This window comes from Varroa jacobsoni, unplaced genomic scaffold, assembly GCF_002532875.2.
Source record: "Varroa jacobsoni isolate VJ856 unplaced genomic scaffold, vjacob_1.0 scaffold_733, whole genome shotgun sequence".
Taxonomy (NCBI): domain Eukaryota; kingdom Metazoa; phylum Arthropoda; class Arachnida; order Mesostigmata; family Varroidae; genus Varroa; species Varroa jacobsoni.
The window spans coordinates 33,835-60,549 of record NW_019213635.1 but is presented as its reverse complement, the minus strand read 5'-3'; the positions used below and the strand labels follow the sequence as shown (position 1 = coordinate 60,549).

Below are 26,715 nucleotides of genomic sequence, written 5' to 3'. Positions count from 1 at the left end.
AATGTCTCAAGACTGGACACATGCGGTATTTGGCGGTGTTATGGAGTTATGGTTTTTCTTGGTAGAAAATCCAGCAGAACTTACAAGACTGTTCGAAAATAAGAACTTGTCGTGCAGAACAATCTAAACAAACGGCGTACACACAGAGACTAACATTCACCGCACTTAAGAGAAAAAACAAAATAATGAAGTTAATTTTAAATGAGTCCTTTTTTAGCTACTTTTACAAGAATGACAAGTGTTCGCCCAGCGTTATACCACGTGTGTCTAATGGAATGTCTCCAAGCCCATGCTATAACAATGACCATTTCTGTATCCCGTTCTACATATTGGAAGTTGTGTACTAGTTTGCGATAGTCGTTCTAAAAGGTACTCAGTTTCTCTTTCCCACTGGTTTCGTGAATGTGCGAGGGCGTAGAACGAGTCGTGTTGCTTTGTTCTGCCGTAGTTGTGAATTTACAACTGGGGTTTCACCTTGCAGTTAAATTAAACCGAGTCAACATCTACCCACGCTTGAGATCGAAAACAATTGTCGTGATGTTACTGGTACGTTCACGACAGTTCGTTATATCTATGGTGCTTCTGACAGGCTACGGAATGTTCCTGTACAGTCAGTGGCCACTAGTAGCTGAAGCCGGAGTGACAGGCAAGCTTGAAGCAACACTCCACGGCTTATTTTTTGGATCTGGTGTCATACTGGCGCTGTTACATATCTGACATTTGTACGGCATACCTCTAGTATTCGCCTGCCATCATCACTATGAGTCCTGATATCATCGTGCGCCGATTGCATACTGTAAAGAGGGCGTTATTTTTGAACTACCCCAATTAAAAACGGTAAAATGACGTCGCTCAAGCAAAAAATTACAAGTTTACAACGCCGTAATGCCGGGAATTCCCTGTACATGGCGCATGAAAGTAGTAAGAGCTAAAGAAGACCGAGGAGACAAGTTAAAGGTACAACAATCTACAATGTTTATGAATTTGGTATTTAATTTAGTAAGCCTTTAGTTAGTCAATAGGAATTAACCTCTGTAGGCATATAAGGCAATTCTCTCGCAGTAACTTTGGCCGTGCGGTCACTTATTGACAATATTTGTGTTTTTATGTTTGTATAAAGAAAAAACGCTGAACCACTAAATAAAAGAAAGCTTGTTCATTTCGGGCCGCTTTTTTTTAGGAAGATAATTCGAGTCAGTTTCGCATTTTTGGCAACCTCATTTTCACCGTAAGTAAAATATTATTACGACAGGGTACTATACTACTTGGATCAGAGTACAGGTATGATATATATTATATTGTCATTATGATTACAATTGTATTTATTTGTGAGCATGAAAGTGAGTGGACTTTTCTTGTGCTCGATACTTTTTGCTGACACATAGTCTGATACGCATTTTCATGCTTCATGTTCACATGTATTTCAGGTCTACGTATGGCGTGATACAGAGTGACTGCCACCCATTATATGAAGCATCGTAGTGAGACAAAGAACGCATCTCAACTTAAAAACTTTCCGACTACTCTAGCTGGCTACTAATAACAACTACTCCAACACAAGTTTAGAGAATTACACTGTGTAGTTATATAATTTGCCATCTCAAGAGTAGTTTTTGTGCCATATCGTTTTCATTTAATTCAACAGATATTGCCTCTTTCGTATTCAGCGTATACAGCATCAGAACAGTCGTCAAGTAACATAGATTATTATTACTAGATCATAACTACATTCAATATGGATGTCATCCAAAAACCTCATGTAAGATATCTTCTCCTATAAGCACAAATAAGTCTTCTATAAATTATTGTCATCGTTAATGTTAATGTGAAGTTGAGGTACATTTTTACTGAGCCAATGAGCGATAATTTATTCGATAATTTATATTAATATCTAGTAAGTACTTGTGGTCGAAATTCATGTGGTATCAAATAGTAAAAAAATATATTTATTTGTTAATTTCGTACCATAAATGTACAAATGAGATGTTTATATACGACACGTTGAAGGCAATAATTGTATAATAATGAAGAACAAGACTAATGGTATTGTTTCTCAGAATAAAGTTCAATAGAAGTCAATAGCGGCATAATATTCGTGTTTTTTTAATTTTTGTGGTGGTTGATTTTAATTGCTTTCTACGCCGTAGTCGCTGTGAGGGGTCTTGAGCTAAGGGAACTGAACACAATTTTCGATTGGAAACTAAAAAATACTTTGTGCCAAATACGTACTTAATCGTTAAAGAAATTCAGTAGACTAAACGTAGATACTGATACGGCATGGCATATAATAATAGCTTTCCTTTTTCTACAAACTGTATTATACTTGTGATGCTGACGGAATTTGAAGCGCATACCTTGTTAACGCATCAGTCCAATTTAAGGGGTATACGTTCATGATAAGATTACCAACTCCTGGTCTCTCTCAACCTGAAGTAAGTGACCCATACACCAAATAGGATATGGTTTTAAATCAATTGTTGACTTTCTTAACTTTAAAATGCAAAACGTTTAATAGGATTTCATAATAACAGCAACGAAGACGATTAAAAAGCACCAAATATGCAGCTATAGTGCATTTCCTGACAAAATAGGATATGAGTACTGGCACCCATACAAGGCATATGATTAAAGTCGAAGTAGCGCCTATTTTGAATTACTGAAGAGTAAATCAAGATTAATAAAAAAGTAGTTAGGCCAGATAAAACGTAGGGGCGGCAAAATAGTAAAATCCGAACAGACATTAACAAAAACAGTGAAAGTGGGATACAGGTTTTACACACGCTTTTTGCTTTGTTGATAGCGGGTAACTCTCCAATAGATCTTCTCAACCCTGATGTACTGCGTCGTAAATTTGTGACAGTTTCACCTGTTCTATTCACTCTGCCTAGAGCTTTGATTAAATAATGATTTTCTTATTCTTAATCAAAGAAACGAGTCTGAAGCTCAGGATTTTTTATTAAGCAGATGCAACTAATGATTGAAATTACAAATAAGGAAATTGATATGTTTGGGCGAGAATCACTAGTGCAGGTTCTAATAATCATATATATTCGCATAATATGAACATTTTGTGCTTCATAATTCATAAACCCAGTGCTGTAGAATGTGAAAAGAATCATACGTTGCCGCTCAAAATAATGTCGTCGACAAAGAAGTATTAAAGGGCAGGCTTCTAGCGTATTTGCTGACTAAAGTTCTAGTGGTTTCACACAAAAGACTTTCTTCTCTTGACAACGGATCGCTGCCCTTTCTTAGCTTTCTAAATAAACGGAAATAGCGCTTTGATGAACACAATCAGTCCAAGGTCATTAGGTAAACCCATGGATTTTTCTGGCCTGAATTTCTGAGCCAGAGAGATGCATTAAACTCAGGTTATTCGAAAAATTGTACATAGGAGTCTTACTTCCGCTTTTTACGCGGGTTTTTTAATAGACAGATGTCCTGGACGCATGAAAGTCTTAATTCAACTGACTCAGAACACTAATTAAAACTGACACCGTCGACCCTAAATCTAGGTATGTTCAAAAACTATATACGATGTTTATATAAACATCGTATATATTTTATTGTCGTATATAACATGTGTATATGTTTATATAGCGCAAATATGCAGCGCAAACATATATTAAACATTACTGGTTAAGTGAACATGTATTTTTATACCCAATACCTAAATAAATAGCTACCAATTAGTGAAGCTTTATGAACAAAAAAATCTTTATTTCGCTTAGATTTTTTGGGTGAAATTATTCTGATTAAGCTTAACTTTCGTATCCTCTTTCTCGTGCTACGAGAATATCTGTTCTCAGTCGCTGTTGTACTCCGCTTTTTGATTTAAGCCTCCCTTTTTTATATCGTCTAGAGACCAGCCCTAGCACCACTGCTTAATTTAAAAGTTCGTCTTCTTCAAATCTTTTTTCTCGTTACATAGAATATCATAAAGTCATTTAAGGGGGATTTACCAGGACAGATTGTTCCCATCACGACTCTCCACGCTACCCATATTCTTCTGTGTTTCATCACTGTGCGCAAAATCGTTAAATATCGCTATCTGCACATGCCACACTCTACTAGCGATATTGGTGGAAAAAAGGCACGAAAAAGCCAGCATTCACTGATGGTGATATATATATATCCTTTGAGAGCTCATATAACAATAGTAATAATCATAAGTGTTCGATGTTCTCGCTCTCCTCTACGATCAAAAAGAACACAACATCTCGTAAAAACTATAGCAGTATATTCGTCGCGCGGCAGCAACGCCTTAGTACTACGTCATGGGCCAGTTTAGGCTTCACAGAAATTTGTACGTTTAAATATAGTTTTGAAATTCATTATTTTATCATATGGTACTCGACATTTTTCTTTTCTGAATTCGGCATACGTACCGTGTGAATGTATATACACACACACACACTATACGTACGAGTTGTGCACCACCATTACTAATAGGTTCTGGTAGTCCATTCGGAGCACTGATACAGTAAACAACAATGCCCCGTGTATCACAAACAAGGAACCACCTGTGAAAGAGTTTACTAATTACCTATTTCATCTGAAACATTTGTGGTTTACTGTTAATATCCTTGTTTGCTCAGAAGTGAGTAGGAAATATTATGTTTCTCAATGACGTACGCACTCCCAGCCAGAATATGGTAACATAATATTCTCGTCCTAATCATTGAGTAAACAAACGAAAGGGCTACTATATGCTGTTCATATGTTCAAATCCGGAAATATCTTACCGATTAAACTTAGACCTTTCATTTCTCTCGAGGTAAGAAAATTTATTATTTTGCCTAACTGTAGAGACCCTATTAATTTTCCATAACAGTGTACCGGTCAATGGCAGATATACCATGAATTTATGCATCTCCCGTGGTATAGTATATATCCTTTGTTTTCCTACTTCTTGATTACCACGAACGTGCTTGCCATTACCTTTTTTTGTATGTATTCTAGTCGTCCGCATGGACGTTTCGCCTGTTCAGACGGCTGCCATAATATGCATGTAAAAAACACAAAGACATGCCACTTATTTGTGGCTAATGTATCAATGCATTTTCGTGTTATATCCCAATAAAGCCGTTTAGTCATAATATTCCTTTTTTTGGACTCGGTCTAGCTTGGCTAGCAAGAGACAAATATCGGAAACATTACGAAGGGGCAAAATGCTTATGTGTTGCACATGTTGTCCAAGGCAATCTATTAACTATTGCTTATCTACATCTGTTGAGTAGAATTGCCGTTCCAAGTATTGTTCTCATCGGAATCATCATTGTCTGTATTCAACCGATGGATATTCCCACTACGTTCGTACGGTTTTCGCTGGCGCAGGGATGAACCAGTACCCGGTACACGAGCCCTGAAAATCGCAAAGATTTCAAGTATTGCGATAGGATAGGTAGCTGGTCATGGTTAAACGCACATACAGGCATGATACTTCACAAATGTACCGTGTTGACAAATTAGGCATGTGAATTGGCTTTTACATATGTTATCGTATAATAAAATAATTTATAAATACATATAGAAATTATAATTATGCAGCGCACGTACTTCCACAATAGTGAACTTAACACTCAGCCACTTCAAGGAACTGTTTCACATGGAGCAACGGTCTAAATACATGTCATTAACCTTTCTATTTCACACCATGGTGCATATATATGTTCCTAGTTTTATATCCAAACACACACGATCCCATCTTATACCTTTAGTAGGCAAACACGTTACCACTGCACCGTCGCGGGGATGACACCATGTTATTTAATTACTTTCAAGAGCACAATCCGTTGAACTTAGAGGCATTACATAAAGAGAAAAAAAAATATGTAAAAAGACGTTAGCATCATAAACGTGAAGCTTACCTGGATGCTCCGGGAGCATCATGAGGCGTCGCAGATGCTACTCCTGGAGGCGTATTAGGCATCGAGGCCTCTTGCTGTGGACGACTTGCGACAGCAGCCGGTGGAGTAGTTGAAGGAAATAGCGCAGCGAAAAACGAAGTGAAAAAACCCATGGCTAAGGTAAAAGGCAAAACAATGATATCCCAAATATTCCGCCATGCCGTCACAGCACCTCCACCAGCGCCTCCGGCAGCGCCACGACCTGGCTGCGTCCTCTAATAAGCAAAAATAATGCAATATAAAAGTTTATTATTATTATAGTATTTCTTCCTCAAACATCCATTATTTTCTTTCCCTTAGATTGAGTCAAGTAAGTCTCTAATTCCTCTAACAATTGGTCTATAGAAATTTGGCAACGATACTCGTGCTTTGTTCGTAAAATATACACTTATTAAAGTTGACCCGTATAGTGGCGATGCGTACTATCCACGCAAGTCAATTAAATTGGTATCAAAACTTTTCGTCGAGTTTAGATACGACAAGTGCGGAAATTAAATGATCAACTGCACGTAGAAAAATTATTGTTGCTATTTGTGATTTTTAGGTCCACAGTGTGTTTACTACGGTTTGATCTCGAAATGACTACAGAAATGTATAACCGTGAAGTGCATATGGCAAATTAACTAAGAACTAACCGCTATAACAAGAAGAACTGCGCTAGGTGCTAGGCTAAGGTCCCGAAGCGTCTTCTGATCGCAGTCAGGTTTGAATACTTTCCGAGGGAAGTTGAGTGCCAAATTAAAACTACCCGAAAGACGTTTTGCATCTGCGATGTATTGTCGAACCTAAAAGAAATAATTTTGTTCCTAAACGTTAATATTTTCGGAAATTCAGATGTCTTTTTTCGACATTCAATCTTAACATAATTAATATCGTCATCGACATCCTCTTATGATAACATTATGTTTCATATGCATGTCATCGCATTTTTGTCTGACTTTTAAGACAAGGTATATATATGTGAAGCCCTTATATTAATTTAAAGACAGATAATGTCGTGGGATACACTTAAAGTCAAAACGGTCAGTATGTAATTTTTCTTAAAAGCGGATCATCAAAATGGTAAATATTAGCTTTCTTACAGGTAAAAGTCACATACGACAACACAAACCTCGATAAAAGGAGTTTCAGCTTCGAACAAATGAGTAACAGTGCTGCCATCAGGCATCCTAAAAAGGATATTTGCTGACGAAGCATTCTGAGCTCGAAGCCTCTGCGTCTCTTCCTGCTTCTCAAGAGCCTCCCTCCGTCTTTTTTGTTCATCAGCCTTCACCGGTTCTCGATGTGCTGCAAACTTCTGCTGCCGTTCTAACCGGTCCTGCCGGATTTGCTCCTGAAGTTGTGCTTTATACCTGCATGCCGACCATAAATTTCGTTAACGCACCACTTAAGTGGGAAGCTATCTTTTGTGAAATAACTGCATAGTTACAGTATATATGTTGAAGTGCAACTACAAAAGAGAAAAAATTACACCTATCAAAATGTCTGAAGCTTATATTGTGTTATTTTGCAAGTGAACACATTGGTCGGTAACTCCATAGAAAAATGGTTTATTGTGCGAAGAAAATGGAATGCCAGTAGCGGTAAGCATTGAATAATTTCCAATACCTCTAATCGAAAAAGAATTTATCGAATCAAATTAAATGTTTTAATCCATACATAAAAAATCATATTTTGTCTTCAATGTATTCACCTCTTTTCCTCTTCGCGTTCCTTGTTACGCTCTTCAACAAAATTTTTTATTTCGCGATCCTCCATCTCTCTGCGGATTTTCTGTAAATTTTTCATAGCCTCACGTCTTTCGATTTCTTTGCGTTGTTCTTCTGCTTTTTGTGCCTCTGCTTTTCCTTGGCGAACGGCTTCGATAAGTCGTTGTGCTCTGGGGGAAAGCACGATTATGGATAACAAATCAGAACGCCTTCTACTGAATAGTGAGGTCTACATAGTATTATAGCAATATTTTTAAGGAAATCATGGTATCTGGGGTTTACGGTTTCAAGTCTAAAAGATGATGGTTATGTAGCGGTTTTTTTTAAATCGTAAGTAGATTTCTTAGTTCTTGACCTTAACCGTTCGTTTTTCCCGTTTAGCACATATTGCTATTGCTTAATATATTCTTAAAATTCGACATTTAGATTAGCAAAACATTAAAACTAGCTTTCCTTGGAGAATACTAAAATACATTTCTTTTGGTTCTAGCTGGTATTTTCCTATAATTGGTAGATGTTTTTTCAGCTTAGATGTATCTAAGCTGAAAAACTGCCGCTAAACTGAAAAGTGTTTTCAGCTTAGCGGCAGTGCACATTATGTGAATTAAACGTGAACTCGCGTGTGAAGATGATCTGACAGGTTCAAAAATGCTCGCTTGAACTAGGAGAAAGACAGAACTCCGTACGCCGTGAATAATGCGTCGCTTTTGTAGGCTGATTTCGTTGATGGCGGTCCAAATGTAGGCTCTCTCAGTTAAGGGTTCTAGAAACATTAGCCACACTTACACCGACACTCAAGCCTGGTATTAAGTTTACAAATCACCTCCACTAAAATGTGACTTTCTAGACTTTGAAAGCTTGCTGGCAAACCATAGTACTACAAGGTGATGGCGTTCCACAAAGCTGCTGCACAAAGTTGTAAAGTATACGTTGATTCAGAAGCCTTCTATTTTCCTTATAAGCAACCTTCTATCTCCAGTCTTTCAACAAACGCTATAATACCACATATAAAGCGCATTTGTAAACTGCTTTATTGCATACAAATGTAATGAAATGATTTAGAGATTTGATTGCGACTGGAGAGTTTCAAAAGCCGTCCAAAAAGATCCAAAACACATTTCATTCAATTTCGAACGCTTGCACTAACAAAATTTGCTATGCAAATCAAACACTCATCGGAACTAATAACTCCACTTTTCCAATTCCAACATAAAGCCGACTTAAAATAGTATATTACTACACTATAAACATAAGCCTGCAAAATCTGCTAACCTAAATGGATATCTAAATTATGCTTAATAAACGAGAAAAGATTACGTACTTGCGATAAGACTACTGTCAATAAATCACAATATTTTACCAATCCAGTTTTAAAGCTAAAACGCCACTACTTCCACCTGCCTTTTTTTGATAATTAACCTTTAGAAATATTTGGTTTCTCAATCGAAGCAATTCTTTGTGTCCCATTATATATGGTCCGATGACAAATTTCAGTCTTGAGAGGTAAAATAAATATCGCCACCCGTCAATCCCATCTATAATAATGTTCTGTTCACTGAACTATATCATTTCATCACGAATTCACCACGAGTTTTTAGTGCCTTATATAAAGTTCGCATCCTTTTTGTCTATCTGAAAATTCATAACCCATACATGAAGGACAATACTTAGTTAGGGTAGAATCCCCACCGGAATAACAGATGGTCCCAATTCTGTTACAGATGACATCCGATAACATAAAAGAACTTCCGACTCTATGTTCTTTTGTTGTACCAATTGTATTGACACAGAAAATAACAAGATCCTGCTAGTCTAATTAAAATGCATCAGATCTCGCCATTACGGCGAAATCCAATCGTGTCTCACCTCTTAACTTTATCTTCCATAGAGGTGGCTTCTCCATTTGATACAGAAAATTCCGTGCAAGTTTCAACAGAATTTTCTTCAGTTGAGGCCATACCATCTCCAGCCGTATCCATCTCGGAAGTGAGCGGCGTTGAGACAACCTCTCCAGCCGGTGAAACTGTTGGACATTGCGTAGCAAGTTCCTCTCGAGCTTTCAATACCTACGATATTGTGTTATTGGATTATAAAGTTATTTGTCAAATTCCTGGCAATCTATAATATCGCTATCAGTGAATCCCTGCCCATAGAAGGCAAAAATAACGCAAATTTATAAAATATAATAACAAATAAAAAAAGCGCATACACATTTATTTACTTAGCTAACATAAAATAACAAGAACTTGGGAGCTATGAGAGTAGCTTAGAGCATCCACTTAGGTTATGTATTTATGATGGCACACATATGTATTTATGAAACACATCAATATATATGATATTTTCAGCCTTTAAGATTGAGAACATTCGAATAGGTTTATTGTTACAACAGAGAGCAACATTCTTTGTTATCATTATTATTATGGTCGTATAGTTACACATGTTTAACACACCTTTGAAATTTTGTCCAGTAAAGAATCGGCCGACTGCACACCCGCTAACACTTCAAGCGCTACGCCGCTTTTCGGGCAGATTAGGTAGATAGATGGTACAATCAGAACTGGATAAATCTGGGCAAATTGTGTTAGCTCAGTGGAAGGTTGCTTCAAGCGAAGGGCCATTAATCGAGGAACCAATGGCGCCAGCAACGGTGCTGCCAGAGCTGATGAGAGTTGCTCTGACTCTTGGTTTTCACCTAATCAGCCGAACAGAGTGTCCAAAACATATCAGCAGGATAATAATAATAACGTGATAATCTAACTCACCTGTCTAGCATATCTACTGAAGGTAATCTTTTTTTCGCCAATACAATAGGAGCATTACTGTGATGCCCTCCATTACATAAATGAACTAAACAAGCTGCAACGTACAAACTAACCCAGTACTGTTTTTCCCATGTGTATTCAAATACCATCCCAAATACCATACTAAATCCCATCCAAATACTTGCCATCTTTTTTCGTCTGCCATTGGCCTAAAAGGCTACCTACCATACACAAAAATTGTCATAATTTTATCATCATGCTGTGCTGCCGAGATCGCCTCAGCGATGCCCCCCTCGAACCAGTCCATGATGTCTGAAAACGGCAGCGAAAGAGTAGAGTTATTAAAGTTGCTGCAGAAATGGCTTTGAATTAACACGCGACTAGTCGATAACGGAGAATATTTTTCCGGGTTATGTATTTATAAATACCATATGCATTTAATCAGATTAATAGCAGTGAATTTATGAGGTATACACATAATTAGCATAATCGTTTTTGACATTTACGTTCTTACATGTAGTCTCATATGCCGTGTGTATTGAACACCGGTTGGCAGAATTAAATCGTCAAAATTAGTAACAGCGAAAATTATCCTCCACGTTAATAAAAAAAAAAACAGGGACGAACAATAACTTTTTACTTGCTGTTGCCTAACATAACAATTCTACAATCTTGGACAGACGTATAAGCATGAATGTGGATGGCTCATTCATAATGCACATGCGCATGTGTTAGTTCGCTCAGTGAGGTCACTAGTATTGTTAATTAACTAAAACGGTCAGTTAATGTACATAGGTAACAACCATGTAAGTAACCAAGTTTTACCTGGTTTCTTTTACTCTCTTCTATCAGCTCTAAGTACACACTGATACAATGGGAAGTAGCTTGGAGCTGATTCTCATCATCACCACCACTGCCAGCCTCTGACTCAACGACGATTTCAGCTGATGACAAACATAAATCCGAAGACGCAAGAACGACAGATGATTCATACCTGCCAGCAGCTTCGAGCCAGCACTCGATCAATTTGTCAGCAGACGATAGTAGACGGCAAAATATGTGGTGAGCCTTTGGATACGTCTGCGTTCTAGTTTTCGACAGGAGAGCCGGCGTTTCAGTGCATCTACACTAATACACTTTGCACTTTCACACCTGTATATGTAGTGTCACAGACACACTGACAATTCTGCGGGTATCTAATTTCTGAATAATTAGGATGGAAGCACTCCATAACCGATCTCAAAATTGCTACAAAACAGCAGCGCGTCATAGGCTTCAATCTATTATTGCTGCTATGTCGCGGTCAACTGTTAGTCCATCGTACTGCACATTTAATTTATCGCGGGTAACCGTTACAGCGCCTTTTTAAATCTTATATATTTAGATCAGCTACTCTATTCACATGCAGGGTGTTGGACGTATTCAATACTAAACATCTTCTATTAAACGATAACGTTAAAATAACAACGCTATGAGAAATCGACATCTTACCTCACACAGGTCGTGGCCAGCAGTAACTCAGCGGCACTCGACAAGCTTTTTCCGGTATCTTCTACCAGGGCGCACAGGGACAAACCGACAGACGAACAGCGACAAGTCAGCGTATCATAAAACACCAGCAGCTGCAGCCACGAAGACACCTAGCCGTCTGTTTACCAGGAGCTCATCGACTTGCCCGCTCTCCCTTCGTTGGTCACCACTTTGCCGCTATTGCACCTATGCAGTGTACTGTACCTCGTTCTTTCTGTGCCTGCCTGATTATTTCTTTGTTCTTAAAGGGCCGAGGGCGAATTTATTTTGCAGACTATACTTCACAGCTAGAACATCTAGGGCGCTCAGCCACTAATGCCTTGACCTCGTGCTCTTGGGTTTTGATTTGGAAGCTAGTTCAATATCACTTTAAAACAAGACTTGCAAGCTTGTGCGTGATTGGCTGTGTCAGTACCTTCCTGCGTAGGACCGGGTTTGTCAACAGAAGCATCTAGCAGACGATGGCCTCGATTTAGAGGATAATTTTCAGCCTCGCCAGCGGAGTAACAAATGTTTCGCATCACGATGCTGGTACGTTTTGAACTTTGGTACTTGATGGTATTTAAACCGTGGTGATATTAAGGCTATACGAAGATTTTCGTCTACCTGTTATCAGTGATTAATTTGGACTTTTTTTAAATTTGGCGGTAAGGTTAGTGTCTCGTTCCGGGTTACGACAGAATAAACGAGTTTCATTGTTAGCCTTTGTTTTGGTCGTATAAACCAGCTGATTGAGAGCGCACGTGTGAAAGGGACAGCGCGCTTTCGTTATATCGGTGAAGCACTGTTGATCGATGTTTCTACGAAGTGTTACTTTAGGAACTGACTGGTGAAATCAATCAAATTGAATGACGCTAGAATTTCTGATATTCAATACAGATCGCGTAACGCAACCGTAAAAAATCCCGAGATTTCGTTTAAATATATCTATTTCATTCAGCGTACTGTGACGTGGTCAAAGCAGACCAAAACGTGAATATGAAATGTAAACGAGAATCGAATTTCTGTTCGCGACAGAAGATGAAAATTTGTGGTATACTGTTTCCCAAAGAGCTGTGTTGTCGTTTGTACATGGTGTGTGCGCGTTATTGAGGAAATGCAATATAATGGGTTGATATCTGCATATAGATAGTTAAATAGTGCTTGAAAAATTCCGCATCATACGATTGCAGTGACAAGGATGTTTGGGTCTAGATAAAAGTAAATTAGTGACCACAGTGCTAAAATGAAATATCGTTTGTAAAGTGCCATTTCTGTTGTGTTAAGATACGCGCAAACAATTTAACTATTTAAAAAGGTAAGCAGAAGCTAGTTTGTAAGTGCTACGGCCTTATTATTTCCAAAACCGTGTGCATTTTGAGTAGCCCGACAAAGTGGGTGCCCTGACAGCTGTACGACGTTTTAATAATCCAATACTATTCTAATAATTTGTTAGTTATAAGGTGTCACTTCACGGGTCTTTACGAGTGATCAATTTTAGCTAATAAGTTGTAGCGAGAAACGATGGTGTTCTTATACATAAAACGGGGATTAGAGAGATTAGCACTTTTGGTTCACGGGCAAACGTTTGTTTTCGCTATATCACTATGAAAAGGGTTTTTGATCGAGAAGTTTCGACAGTTCAATCAGATACGTTTGTCGCTCTATCCAGGGAGAGATATCTTTTACAAACGGCTTTTAGCCGTTTTGATGTAAATTTTTGAGAATTGCTTTGGATATCAATATGCAGATGCAGTTATCATATGCTCCCTCTATAACTTCTGTTACGCTATATGCTTTGTGGACAGATTATATATACGAAAAATTCGTTAAGGAAAACATGGAAGAAATGTCATGATTTATTTTTATTTTTAAATAATAATTGTAATAATAAGTGATTTTTTTGAACTGCTATAAAGGAACGGAATATGCATATATTAATTAATTTGGATAATTCGATTTAGTATTATGTTATTTACTCCGATAATTAAGTGAAGCCTGTGCTTTGCAGGCATAGGCTAGAGTGATGGTCAAGGCAAATCTCGAATACCGCCGCAGATACCGTCGTCAATGTTTAATTGGATAATACTAAACTTAAGTTAATAGAAGACATTTCGGACATAATCATTTACATCGTATATAAATATTGTGTATTTCAGGTAGAGCTGCAATTTAATTAAATATGCCACCACCGACGAAACGCATTAAACAAGAGCCGGGAACGTCGGCAGCCGCGGCGCCTGCAGAGACTGCTGAGGCAAATGGAGGCATGAATGCGGGCCTTCCAAAGCCGGAACCTGTGGAAGCAACGAATGCTCAAGAAATCGAGGAGACTATAATGAAACTCGTTGAGGGCCAAAAAGAGGGAATCAACGAAAGTATTATGAAGGTTTGTAACGTATAATTGCAGGCCCGCCCCCGTGATGGTGTATTAATAAAGCGTTAACCTACCACATGTAGGGACCCATAAAATGGTTCTAAACCGGACATACAATTTAATTGCGAACTCGTGTCATCTTTTTCAGTTTATATTGAAATCATGTACATAGCATTGACATCATCTGATTATTTTCTTCAATAATAAACCCATTTTGATGTTTGGTTTACTACATACGATTTAAACTACAATGCATTTTGTTTCAGTTCTATATGGTACTAAAATATGGCTGTTATAACCTGACTTACATATGAATCGTCTAATTTGTTAGCGTATTTACTTAGGTTTTTTTATTTGTTATTGTATTTATTTAGGTTGGAAATGTTAAACCTTCTCACCAGAGTCCTTTTTTATTTAAAATTTTTACAAATAATTAGCGCTGTAGGTTTTAACTCCGTAACAACTCCATTATTTTCCTACGACTCACTTGTCGAAAATAGTTTCTTGGAGATGGAACCTAAATTTTTAAATTGTATCATTTAACAACGCTACTAGTCTCTTAATTCTACTATATCAGCTCAAGCCCTAATGAAAAGAAAACATTGTCAATTTCTAATTCAAGTGATGTTTTTTAAAATTTTAAATGCGTTTTGTGTGCTATACAAATAATGAAACGTCGTATTTCTGAAATTACGCACCGTTTGCATCATAATATTTTGTATAAGCCGCTGAGAGTGAGCAGCCCTATGACTTAGTGGTAATGTATAAAATACAACCTGATGCTGTTTTTTTTCCAGACATGCATTTACCTTCGTATTTTAATGAATTATGGAAGCCACAATGCCATATCATTACACAACTGTGGTTTCAGCCTGTCGTATAAGCTTCGAATGGCGTGGAAGTTATTGTCGATGGCAATTTGGTGCAAGAGGTTATTAATTCAATTTATTTGATACATCTTGATAAGATAAGAACAAGAAGAAATTTTACAGAAAACCTTTGTATACCTATTTGGAGCTATTCAATGTTAATGGCATTATTCGTTTATAGATTTTCTTCTTTCCAAACCTCCGTCCAAGCATAGAATTGCGAATTTTGGTTCAGAAAACGCCCAACTATTATTATGTCCTAGTTTGAAGATATTCGAGGAGTGTTGAGGTGATCCACCATTACGAGCGAAAAAATATTCTAATATAAGTCTGTTCCACCATTCTATCTCTACCTTCTCATAGGACAGTTTTGTGTTCAGTAGAAAGCTACCGAGCACCCTTATTAGTAAGAAAATCACCTTGTATGGATGAGGCGGAAATGAGCAAATTATAATATATAGTTTGAACTCTATTATCGTACTCGGTAGTTGTCCCTTCAGTAAACGCGTTCATTAATACTATTTTTACTAACAAGGAAAAAATAGTAGCTTATCCTGAACGAAAAAAAATGTACCTACCTGTTTGTATATAATACAAAAATAATATGTAAACATACTATGTTTGAGTACTGCTTACAGGTAGTGCTGTCAGCTACAATTTGAGGTATATGTTCCTTTTCTAAGAGAAGCTTTGTATGTTCATGTTTTGCCCAATTTATGTTAGACTGCTTCTGGTAATTTTTTTTTGTTCGTAGTAGTATAGTAGTTGACTTATTTTTTGGTAATAGTTTAATAAGCATGTTAAAATAATTAATTTGTACTTATCTGTCCATCTACTGTGTTTTACAGCATAATGACTCTGTGCGTATGGAGTTCCTCTGAATGTAATGGGATACTATATAATGCGGTCTATTTGCAGATAACATTTTTTTTAAAAGCACGACCGCCTCTTCTGTCTGGCCGTTCGTTGTTAAAATTAAGGCAGTAATCTCGTCAGTGTTTATCAGGTTTAAAATTTTCGTGTAGAAGTGTGAAATGATAATCAAATGTGTGCAAACGACGGCGCTGGATTATTAGGTAAGATGTATAGGTTATCCTTATGCAATGCGTCTTCATAACAATGTGTTTGCAGGATATTTAAATTTTATTAAGGGAGGCTTCATTTCAAAAACGGCCAGCCTATTTAGCAATCGAAGTATCGATTACAGGCCTTCGGTTTGATTTTACTAGCCAAATAGGCCATTATATTAACTTAGAATACCAACGGGTTTAAAGTTAACTACAGAACTCCATGGAGGTAATATGGTTTTCCAAGTATATCAGCATATTATGAAGAAGGCTGCATGCTAACGGATTGCAGCAAAAGATGGCTCTGCATTAGTTGAACAAATAGTAGACACGTCGACGTCTAAACGGCCCATATACAAACATATGAGAAGCAGGAAAGCCTAGATAGCAGCCTGAGTATACCGCGTTTCTACTCTGTGGCTTTCTTTGCGAATACCTTTTTATCAAAGAACTGTCTATGTGATAGACCAGGATATATTACATGTGACCAACAGTATTTGATCAATACAAGGACATGGCTGTCGATATTGACATACCAACATGCAAAAAAAGAAGAACTTACCTGAACAAAAGAAACCAATTAAGCCACAAAAGAAGCCAGAGTCTATGTCTTCGTTTAAAAATGGTCAAAAGGAAACAACAATTTGATAACGGAATATGCACGGCAAAAATCAGACTACCTTCTCTGAAAAAACTGAATAATTGTTCACGCCGGCTTCAGAAGAAGCCGGCGTGAACAATTATTTTATTGTGGTTCCACAAACTATTTGTTCGCCACGCCAATAGCCGTTGTAGAATTGAGTGAATTTATTATTAGCGACCTGTAGCGGGCACTAGTTGGCTCAATATTTCTTAAGGCTCGCCAAACCTTACTCGACTGAACTCATTGGACATATATCGTTAGCTCGATTGAGTTCGTTGTCAACGAGAATGTCACCGAAATAGGAAGCCACGCAGCTGAACCAAACAAACACCCTACTCAATAGGTCTGGTCGATTTAAAAAGTAAAATAGCTTAACTATTTCCATATAACTATAAGATCAATTTGGCTCTGCCCTCAAACGTATAAGATGTATAGACCTGAAATGAAAACTTATGAGGAGTAATTGTATATACTAGAAAAGTGACACACCGCACGAACCTCACATGAGTTTAGCAGATTCTCTGCTGATTTCTCATTAGTTAGCTAAAAGTTCAATGTTAAAAAAGTCTCCTAAAATAAATGTAAACCTCTGTTTTATGGACCTAAGAATATTTGTCGACACTTCAAAAGGTGGCTTTCTACTTCGAATTTTTTTTATTGTTTATAGGTTCTATTGTAAGAGTATTTTTTAGCCTAATAGATTCTGTATCTTTCTATCGTTACAGGTGGCAATGCCAAACGTAACTCCGGCTCAACGCGTAAATGCAATCAACAAACTTCTCTCTAAAGGCAAAATTGAGATTCTTAAACAGGGTGGAACACTTGTTTATAGGTGACTTTTTAGATTTGAAGATGCTCGGTTCTAATGCGATGATTGTAATGTGTCGTTATTGTGTAAATTTTGGCGTTTTTAAATTTAGAAAATTTTACCTGTTTCACTGTCATAATTTAGAGTAAAGATGTAACTGAAGGACCCACGGATGCTTTGCTTTAAATTATGAATTTGGTCAAACGTAGTAGGTGATTTTCAACGTGCATAACCATGATGTTTTTTGCATATTTATTATTATTCGCATTAGACATGTTGTTAGTTTTGAATTTTAACTCTCTCCGATATAGTCAGAAGCTCTGTTCTCCAAGCTACTGCACGGAAGTTCTTATTAGCGAGAGATGACGTTTATAGGCTTAGCCAGGTTTAAAACTTGCTAAAAAATGTTCTATTTGAATTTGATATGCATACGAAAATAATGACTAGCAGTCAGCAATAGCGCCCCAAGCTCGCACACATGTGTACAGATTTCTGTACACATGATAAAAATTGAGAAGAATAATTATAATTGGTTTGAACTAACATGACGGTTGATCATTGCAATAGTCTGCCATTCATTAAATCACTTAAATTGGGTCAGAACTGATCTATTTCGGGAAAAAAAACTTTAGCCTGGCCATTGACTAGCCATTATCAGGTAAGGGTGCACTGTTTTATGTGGCATGTAACTTGAAGATTGATTGCATAGCCACCGGATTAATTGTTGGTCTAGGAGGTAGCCATAGCCTCTTATTACGGCTGTATTTTTTCCGAATTTCAATTTCGCGTGTGTAACGTTGGTAGGGAGCTTTAGAATGAAGCGCCTAGCTCCTTCGAGAGAGACCGTTATGCAATGGTATTCATATGAATCAGCTAGGCATGAACATACCCTTAGAGCTAATAAGTGCATTGCTATAGTAGGGTCAGAGTGCAAAATATTTCGGTCCTTATGGTGATCGAGTTGGTGGAAGTCACTCGAACCTTTCAGAGGATAAACTAAAATAACTGCCTCAGGCTATTCCGCTTTGGCCACGTGGATGTATACATAAATCTTCTGTGAACAGTAACCTATGGCAGTATTCAGATGAGATCATACAGCATAATCGATTAGCACCAATAGAATATATCTTTAGTATCTGCTTTACATTCAATTAATTATCCCGGGACGCAGCAATAAGCACTGGCCATGGCCTGCAGAGGTGCAAAGTTTCTATAGTATTATCTTTTGAGTTTTTTAATCGTACTTCTGGCGGCGTAACCCGTACACGCATGAACGGCTTCAAAATATAAGGCATAGTTCTGCGAAATAGGAATAATTAGCTCATTAGGCTAGCTGTAACGGCATTTGTTTTTCGTCTTATTGAGGATATTTGACACAGTATACGCTGCACGATTGACTCAGAGTTTCAATCTCATGAATTTATCTTACTGTTATTACTATTATTAGTGATTGAGTAGGATAAATTACTTAATTACATCCAAGCGCAGATAGTGCGCGCCGTTATACGTTGTCACTCGGTGGTTTTTCTATTTGTTATTTTCAAGATATGTGAATCAGGACAGGACAAAAGGCTGTGACAAAGACGAGCGTGTTGTGTTTCAAGTGATCGAACGAGCTGGCAACAAAGGAATTTGGGTTCGAGATATCCGCTCGTTTTCAGGCCTGGTTCTCCCTCAACTTAATAAAGTCCTCAAGAACCTCGAAAGTAAGCCTTATTTTGTATGCTTTATCTTAGTGAAAATAAAGCAGCGTGCTTATACATTTGTTTTGTCAAATTGTTTTATAAATGGAGTATAAAATGGAGTTAATCTTCTGTTAACTATAATTAGAAAAAACTACGGGTCCCTATTACCCTTTTTTTAATTTTCATTCATCTGTTCATTTTCTGTCGCCAGCTAAGAAGCTGATTAAAGTCGTTAAGTCCGTGTCGGCTTCAAAGAAGAGGTTGTATATGCTATACGAATTGGAGCCTGACAGGTCAGTAACTGGCGGCGCCTGGTACTCTGGCCAGGAGTTCGAGTCCGAGTTTGTGGAGATTCTACAGCAGCAATGCTATAGATTTCTAGTGAGTTTATTTAGTGAATTAGCTCTTAAGTTTCTAGTAGTGCTGAAGCGTCCTGAGTCAAACGAAACACACAAGTTTCCGTTGTAACTGAAGTTATATGTGCGTTTACATGAAAAAACTGCACTTGTCATGTTATCGTATGGCGGATAAAATTTTTGAAAAAAACTTGATAGCTTGGTTGTTGCATTTATAAAGCATGAAAGTCGATGAACGCCTCCTTTTTTTGTCTGTGAGGCGTTTTCTGTCTTCAATCTGAGCAAAGCAAATCACACAAATTGGGTTTCGTATCGGTGGAGATCTCATGTGACAATCGTGTGCGTTGCTTAGCACACGGATTACCATGGCAACTTTGACACTCAACGGGTGATAGTCGGCATTATGGGCACTGAACTCGTCAAAAGAGGTTGTCAATCTGTGATGACACATGCGCATTCACGCGTGGGAGGCGATGATTTCATATCGTTCGATTCGATCTGAAATTGAGAAAAATTGCTTTCAGCTGCTACTCAACAGACTTGACTGAAATCGAAAGTATTGTAGTACATAAATATGGATGCTAGAAAGAACAGGCATGTTGGTAAGCCGATTATGGCGGTAGTAGTTGTTAAGTCACTCTGTAAGAATGACCTACATCTCGCTAAAATTTTTTTTTTAAATATGTATCGCTAGTAGATGTTTATTAGTATGACTACGCTGGTTGTGGCTTGACAGCGCCGACAGTGGCTTAACTAATTTGAATTGAATCTTTCGACGCGCCATTAAAGACGCTTCATCTATGTTTAATAGCTGTGTCTACATTCAGATGGTTAAATGCCAATTCCAGTCTATCCTACGACGTTTACTGCTAGAGGGTCCTGTTCTGTGTGTATTCGCTACACGCTTTTTGTGATTGACAAACGTATCATTATCTACTTATCTTCTTTTAGTGTCTGTTAACTGTGCAAGTGAAAACGACAGTATTAATACTTTAATAGTGTTACTAGAAAGACGACACGAAAGTTAATTCTGTAATAATTTATGTTATTCGGCAAACGTCAAGATGTTGCCAATATGAAATTGTTATTTGGGACAATAATAATATATATATTAAAAACGAGTTTCTAAGCAGTAGAGCCGATTGACCTTGAATTAATTGAAAAATGCTATCATGGAAAAGTAAGCCAGCGCTTAGAACGCTCAGTTTTAAAATGACCCTGCAATAGCTAAGGTAGTTCGAATAAAATGGCATGCTTTTTCATTCCTTCTGTAAAGGTCGACATTTACTAGCTACAGATTTGCAGCAGCTTCGACGTCTGCAGGGCAAACCAGTAATCGCTGACGTTACGGAGAGATCAGGATTCTCCATATGTCACCGCATTCTTTATCGACGTATTTCTAACGTTGATCAAATATCAGGTCAAATATCAAACATTAGACCACAAATAATGGTCGTCCTTCTTGGCTCCAGGAATAAACGTACCTGATAAAAAAAAAAGTACATTTTCGAAACCTACTCTAGTTTTCTCATTGCCAAAATCAAAAAACTGCAAAAAAATATCTATGCCACAAATAAAAGTTTTGTCTCTGTGAGAACTACTCGAAGGTGATTTGCGAGATTTAATAATGATTATCCGAGGCAGGTGGAGAGCAAAAGCCATTTTCAAAGGAAAACGGCCAGAAAACAGCTCCTGAATTGGCCTCGAAGACGAATTGCAGTCATAAGGCCATCGACATACATATTGAATCAGAGGAATTTGCTTAAAAATTAAGACCTTGATTGTTCCATATAATGAGCGCAGAACACGGAAAAACATTTTTATTATTTATTATTATATTTATAAAAACTTTTTATTGGCCTGGCACCAGCAACACGTAGCCATAATGAAAAAATCTTGCTCAGAATGATTACGAGTGCCATGCAATGTGTACCTCTATGTTGACGTGAAGCAGAGAAAGGAATGGGTATTCTGGCCCATAGTTAAGCAGGATTTCCGTTTTAGAGAGACCCTGATCTGTGTTTGATAAGACTGGAAGAACTCACACGCTACAAAATGTTTGACGAAAACAAACAATGCAATAGCTAAGAACCATAACGCCTTGGTTGCATCAAGTGAATGAGACTACCTAATTGAAGAGGTCTGATAAACAATGCAGTTAACGTTCTCCACGATGATACCAAAACACACATGACAAGAGCCGTTAAAGCAGTCCCGCTAGTTCTGAGGTGGGAGGTTTTTTGCAGCCAGACATTTTCCAAACCTCCTCTTCGAAACAAAATATCCTCTTCGATTATGACGAACGAAATTTTTAAGCGTGTATTTAACAATAAAAAGATCTGGGTCTTTAAAACTGGCTGGATGAGCTCTTCAACACTACCCTTAAATTGTCGGGTGAGATACAATAAATATATTGACTGAGAGATAAGAAAATATTGTAGAGACTAACGGCGGACACATAATAAATCTGTGTTTTTATTAAATAAAAAAAAAAACGCTATATTTTATTTTATAAAGACTACACGATAGAAATGCATATGATAAGTATATTACCACTGGAAGCTGAATTTACGAAATTTAGTTTTCAAACTTCCTTATATAGCATATAACCATTACAGGCACATAAAGGGAAAAATGCTGCGGAGAAGTACCAAGATGACGTGGTAAATATGCGGAATAATTCGGTCGCAAGCACAAAGGAGGTTTGGAGCTTTATCAAACAACTTGGTAAGTGTGCATTCGAAATTCTAAAACATCAGGTCAACTTACACGCCAATTAGCTTTATTAAAATATGCATTCAAAAGGAGCTAGTATTATGTTAACAGACTTCCTGAAGGAACGGATAAAGCAAGCTCTTACTCTATTTGAAAATTCAGTTTGGCGCTCAACTCGGTTTTACATTCCATCCCCTCTGATGAAGAGCAGTTTTTGGTAGAAAGCTTTTCTTCAGAGAAAGAGTACTATAGATAGGTAAGAAAAATGGAATACATACCAGCTTAGTTTAATAATTGTTCATATGTAAGCAATACTTAACGACGCTTGTTTCACTTGCAGGGATTTCGAAGGTCGAGTTAGACGTGGAAGATATCAATGTGATACTCGGAACTTTGCGGTTCCAGGGGAAAGTCGTTCGTTCGGTTAGTTCAGAGAAGTTAAAAGATTCGAATGACTATCTTTGTCTCTGGGCTGCCCTCGACTCTCTATATCAGAGCCCGATGGCCATATGCAACATTGCATGTGGGAGGCAAGTACTATGTTGACCAGTCTTTTAGGATTAGAAATCTAAGATAACTATAGTAATTCAACGATTTTTTCCTATTTGATAAAATAATATCAAAGAGAACAAAATTAATCGTCATAGATCATTCATAGGGTTTGTGCTGCGTTTAATTAATAAGGGTCAGTTTGATCTATATCAGCACTCACCTACGCCTAACTCCGAAGTTGCTGTCGCTATGTCTGGGTATAGTTACTACTGCAATATAAACGTTAGTCTATGTTCGTTTTTAATGTTAAATATGTATTCCGCTTGGAAAAGATGAAATACGAAATAGCTGCTTAGAATGTGGACTGCACAAACGGGATGCATTTGCTGCTTAAAGATGATGAAGTGCTTTATCTTTAGAATGTATTCCCTCAAAGAATCCGTCTAAATGTCGCGTCTTCTATCGAGGCTTTAGGTAAAGCTAATGCGGGGCAGTGGTTTGTACGTAAGTGAACAGGAAATGTCTTTAGGGTCAGAGTTGGGCTAAATTTTGAGCTTCAGATGGCAGCAAGATATCAGCTACATGTTGGTATGCATGTAAGAGATAGGCTGTTAAAATAAGGACAATTACTGCCAAGATGTAGCATGTTCATAAAGCACTCGTCATAGAATTTGGATGCTCAAAGTCGTGTCCAGGGCTGTCAAGGAGGATATTGCTTACGAAATGTGGTTAACTGACGGGCTTTAATGCGTGTTATATCATATATTTATATTGTATTCTAATTAACATTCATTATAGTGGTCCATTATTGCTATCTTTATTAAATATATGTCGAAAATAAGGTTTGATTCTATTAACAAAAATGTTAACTGTCTAGAATTCGAACACGCAAGTAGAGAAAGTTTCATCCTAATGTGCACGTTTTTTTTTTGTCATGAGCAGATGTCCCGTCAGACATGACTGTAGCATTCATGGTGTCAGGAATCCTTTGAAATGCGAGTACACCGCTGACCTCCTCAAGGACATTGAGGATCTAGAAAACAATCCTTCAGAGGAGATCGATCCATCGGGCCCAATTTGCGATGCATTACTTGACTATTAGTGAATAATCTCTGATTTTCGATGTTACGTCGGTGCTGGCGCAGTTAGAAATCCTACGATAAGTCCGTTTATTGAATTATGTTAAAGCAATTGGCTCGTGTTTGTATCTGCCCAAACTTGTCATCACAATATTTCTTTTTTCTTCGCCATACTCCAGGCTTGCTTAGCCTAATTGTGAAAATATAAAAAGAAGATGTATTATGTGCCTAGTTATTTACCATGGTTTGCTCGTGATTTTTCGGTCATCCTTATTTCTCTAATTGAATTTATGTTAGTATGTCAATGGACAATACTGCTGTATCTCTATAACTGTGCCTATTTATTACTATCTATTAAAGATCATCTAAGAAAGTGAGAGTCTATCTATAGAATACTGAAGTTCCCAATGCTGGCCGTGCGCTCCCCGGTAAAGCTATGTATTTATAATTACATTGACTTGATCTGTTTTCGTAGTTAGAACGTTTCGTGACTGAGTAGCGAATAAAGTCTACAGAAGACTGGAAGCGAGAGATGCCTGTGTAAACAGCCTATATTTAGCTCACTAATGAGAGTTGATAACTACATAGCTCATTGATAATTGTGGACTGATGTGGGCGGATATATTCTTTTGCCAAAATGAGACTTCTACCTGAGTGATATACGTCATTGTGGAATGTACATTATGGTCGCTTGCAAAACGCACAGTGTATATGAAAATAAGCAATATTTTTGTGAATGATTTGCTATGTACACTCTCAAAAAGAGGCACGGTTTGACATCGACTAACTGAGCTCGCCACTGATTATCTTCTTTGCCATCTAGCCTGCTCATTCGCCGGTTATTCTAAATGGATACCTCTGCAAGCATAGACGACTAGTGCTGTTAGAATAAGCTAGATAAAGGTAATCGTTTACGACGTGTAATTTTGCAAAAAATTATTTGCAATGACTACCTATGAAATTACTAGTTGCACTTATAAACTTATTTGTTAGTTTCACAAACACGGTAGACTGTACGGAAACTAAATTTGTTAGTTTATAGCGGTTTTGTTAACAATATAGATTTCACTCACTCTCAATAATGGCCAATGAAGAAGTTTTCGATATTCAACTCGAGTAGTCGATAAGAGTTAGTTGGTAAAAAAAAATTAAGACCGAAAGTTTCAAAAAACCTTTGTGCTGTACTACAGTGTAATTGCCTGCGGCACTGATGAAAGCCGTAAATACATCAGTCCATAGAGTGCTTAAAGGACAACTATAATATTTTAAAAAAGTAATGCAAAGTGGCGGAGTAGTATACATATGCTAGGAAATAAAATACGATACGATATATTACCTAATTGGGGTGGAGTGGGTGCAGACAAAAATAACTGCGACTTTGTATTTATTTTTTATTTCAATAATTTTGCTCATTTGAAATGTCAATAAATTAAGATGATAACTAGTTAAACTACGTACGACGTGATTTATTACATACATCAAATATCGACAGGGAGTAAAATAAAGCAAAGCAAAAACAATAACAAGTACATGGCAATAGACTGCCAAAAGAGTTGGGCCGTGTGTGTGTAGAAGTGAGATGCCCCTATAACACGTCCATTACAGACAATGTTTTCGCTCTGCATTAAAGCATTGAATGTCATCATCTACTTAATTAAACAATAACAAACAACAGAACTGATCAGCTGAGCGGACGCACGTTATTGGCCCCTGCTAGACGAGTAAAACTGCACTCCTTAGCTTCTTTTAGTTATTCCTAACTATAAGCCTGTGCATTGATGGTACTAGCTGACTAACTAGACGGTAATAGCTGCAGGTTCGGCAAAACTTGATGACTTGCCACGTCGTTTCTGAGTGGACTTTACCGTAGACTATCCTTGACTTAAGTTGAGAAAAACAGATTATGTCATGCTATTCTACCTGTACGTCAGGTATGAAACATATAGTCGATACGATTGACCGACCCTTGCGTTTTTGGGTTTCCTACACTGAAAGTGTGCTTGCGTCTACAATATACACAACTTTACTCTGATGTCCAGGTTTAAAAATCTCCGTATTTTTAAATGCTTTATTGGTCCAGTATTGAGTAACACAACGGACACGAATGACTCTTATCCTTATGGATAAGATAACAATACATTAGCCATAGCTAATGTATTGTCTCTGGGGTTATGACATTTTCATAATTTCGTTACCTATGTTTTGACAAATTTCGATCCTTTTTGTTAGTACCGTGTACTCAATTTGTAACTAGCTTTCGACTTTTCAGATATTAAGTACTAATTACATAAAAATTAATACAGAGGATATTAAATATTACTTGCAGAATGCATTTCAAACCTAACATTAGTTTCCTCACTGATGCTAGTATCTGTTGATCAGTAATTATGGATCTATTTTATGTCATTTCTTCTATTTCTTTTCTTATCTTTCGTAGCTTTGTTGCATGTTTCACAGAGAGATCACAAAATGCTTTGGCCGGCGTATAATGTCTGTTAAGGCCTTTATTAGATAAAGAATATTTTGCGCTAATACCCGTTGTACATAATTCGTTGAAGACATTGCTACGCTGACGTTATATCGAAGGCAGTTCGTATCAAGATTTAACTGTGATCATTTTTCCAATGTTATTAAACGGTAGGAGTAACTCCTACAAAGCTTGCCCCTAGTAAGCACCAAGGTAAGAGTTGATGGGCAAAACGGTAAGCAGCTGGTGCCGCATTCCAGACATT

General features: G+C 37.4%; 2 protein-coding genes and 1 long non-coding RNA gene across 9 annotated transcripts; 2 read left to right on the top strand and 1 right to left on the bottom strand.

Moving 5' to 3' along the window:
- The first annotated feature begins 76 nt into the window (after window positions 1-76).
- Window positions 77-2,092, top strand: LOC111263091 (uncharacterized). Of its 3 annotated transcripts, none has more exons than XR_002682017.2 (3): window positions 77-957; window positions 1,181-1,228; window positions 1,428-2,092. It is a non-coding gene; the product is annotated as an uncharacterized LOC111263091 (long non-coding RNA). The 3 variants fall into 3 exon arrangements; XR_002682018.2 differs by lacking the exon at window positions 1,181-1,228 and having other exon boundaries at window positions 94-369; window positions 482-957; XR_002682016.2 differs by lacking the exon at window positions 1,181-1,228 and having other exon boundaries at window positions 94-957.
- A 1,597-nt stretch (window positions 2,093-3,689) lies between these two features.
- LOC111263088 (UBX domain-containing protein 4) lies at window positions 3,690-12,153 on the bottom strand. Of its 2 annotated transcripts, none has more exons than XM_022837880.2 (9): window positions 11,875-12,153; window positions 10,609-10,695; window positions 10,072-10,313; window positions 9,485-9,684; window positions 7,603-7,788; window positions 7,021-7,261; window positions 6,545-6,694; window positions 5,871-6,124; window positions 3,690-5,365 (listed from the first exon to the last, which is right to left on the bottom strand). In XM_022837880.2, the coding sequence occupies exons 2-9, from the start codon at window positions 10,688-10,690 to the stop codon at window positions 5,224-5,226; spliced, it is 1,497 nt and encodes a 498-aa protein (XP_022693615.1). In that variant the 5' UTR covers window positions 10,691-10,695; window positions 11,875-12,153; the 3' UTR covers window positions 3,690-5,223. The 2 variants fall into 2 exon arrangements, with proteins under 2 accessions (XP_022693615.1, XP_022693616.1); XM_022837881.2 differs by lacking the exon at window positions 11,875-12,153 and adding an exon at window positions 11,209-11,498.
- A 204-nt stretch (window positions 12,154-12,357) lies between these two features.
- Polr3F (RNA polymerase III subunit F) lies at window positions 12,358-25,436 on the top strand. 4 transcript variants are annotated; one of them, XM_086969449.1, is made up of 9 exons: window positions 12,589-12,987; window positions 13,180-13,210; window positions 14,052-14,281; window positions 17,574-17,680; window positions 19,202-19,362; window positions 19,553-19,722; window positions 22,316-22,424; window positions 22,753-22,942; window positions 23,847-25,436. In XM_086969449.1, exons 3-9 carry the CDS (start codon window positions 14,075-14,077, stop codon window positions 24,004-24,006), a joined length of 1,104 nt encoding a protein of 367 aa, XP_086825575.1. In that variant the 5' UTR covers window positions 12,589-12,987; window positions 13,180-13,210; window positions 14,052-14,074; the 3' UTR covers window positions 24,007-25,436. The 4 variants fall into 4 exon arrangements, with proteins under 4 accessions (XP_022693618.1, XP_022693619.1, XP_086825575.1 ...); XM_022837883.1 differs by lacking the exons at window positions 12,589-12,987; window positions 13,180-13,210 and adding an exon at window positions 12,358-12,444; XM_022837884.2 differs by lacking the exons at window positions 12,589-12,987; window positions 13,180-13,210 and adding an exon at window positions 12,461-12,565.
- Window positions 25,437-26,715: the final 1,279 nt, after the last annotated feature.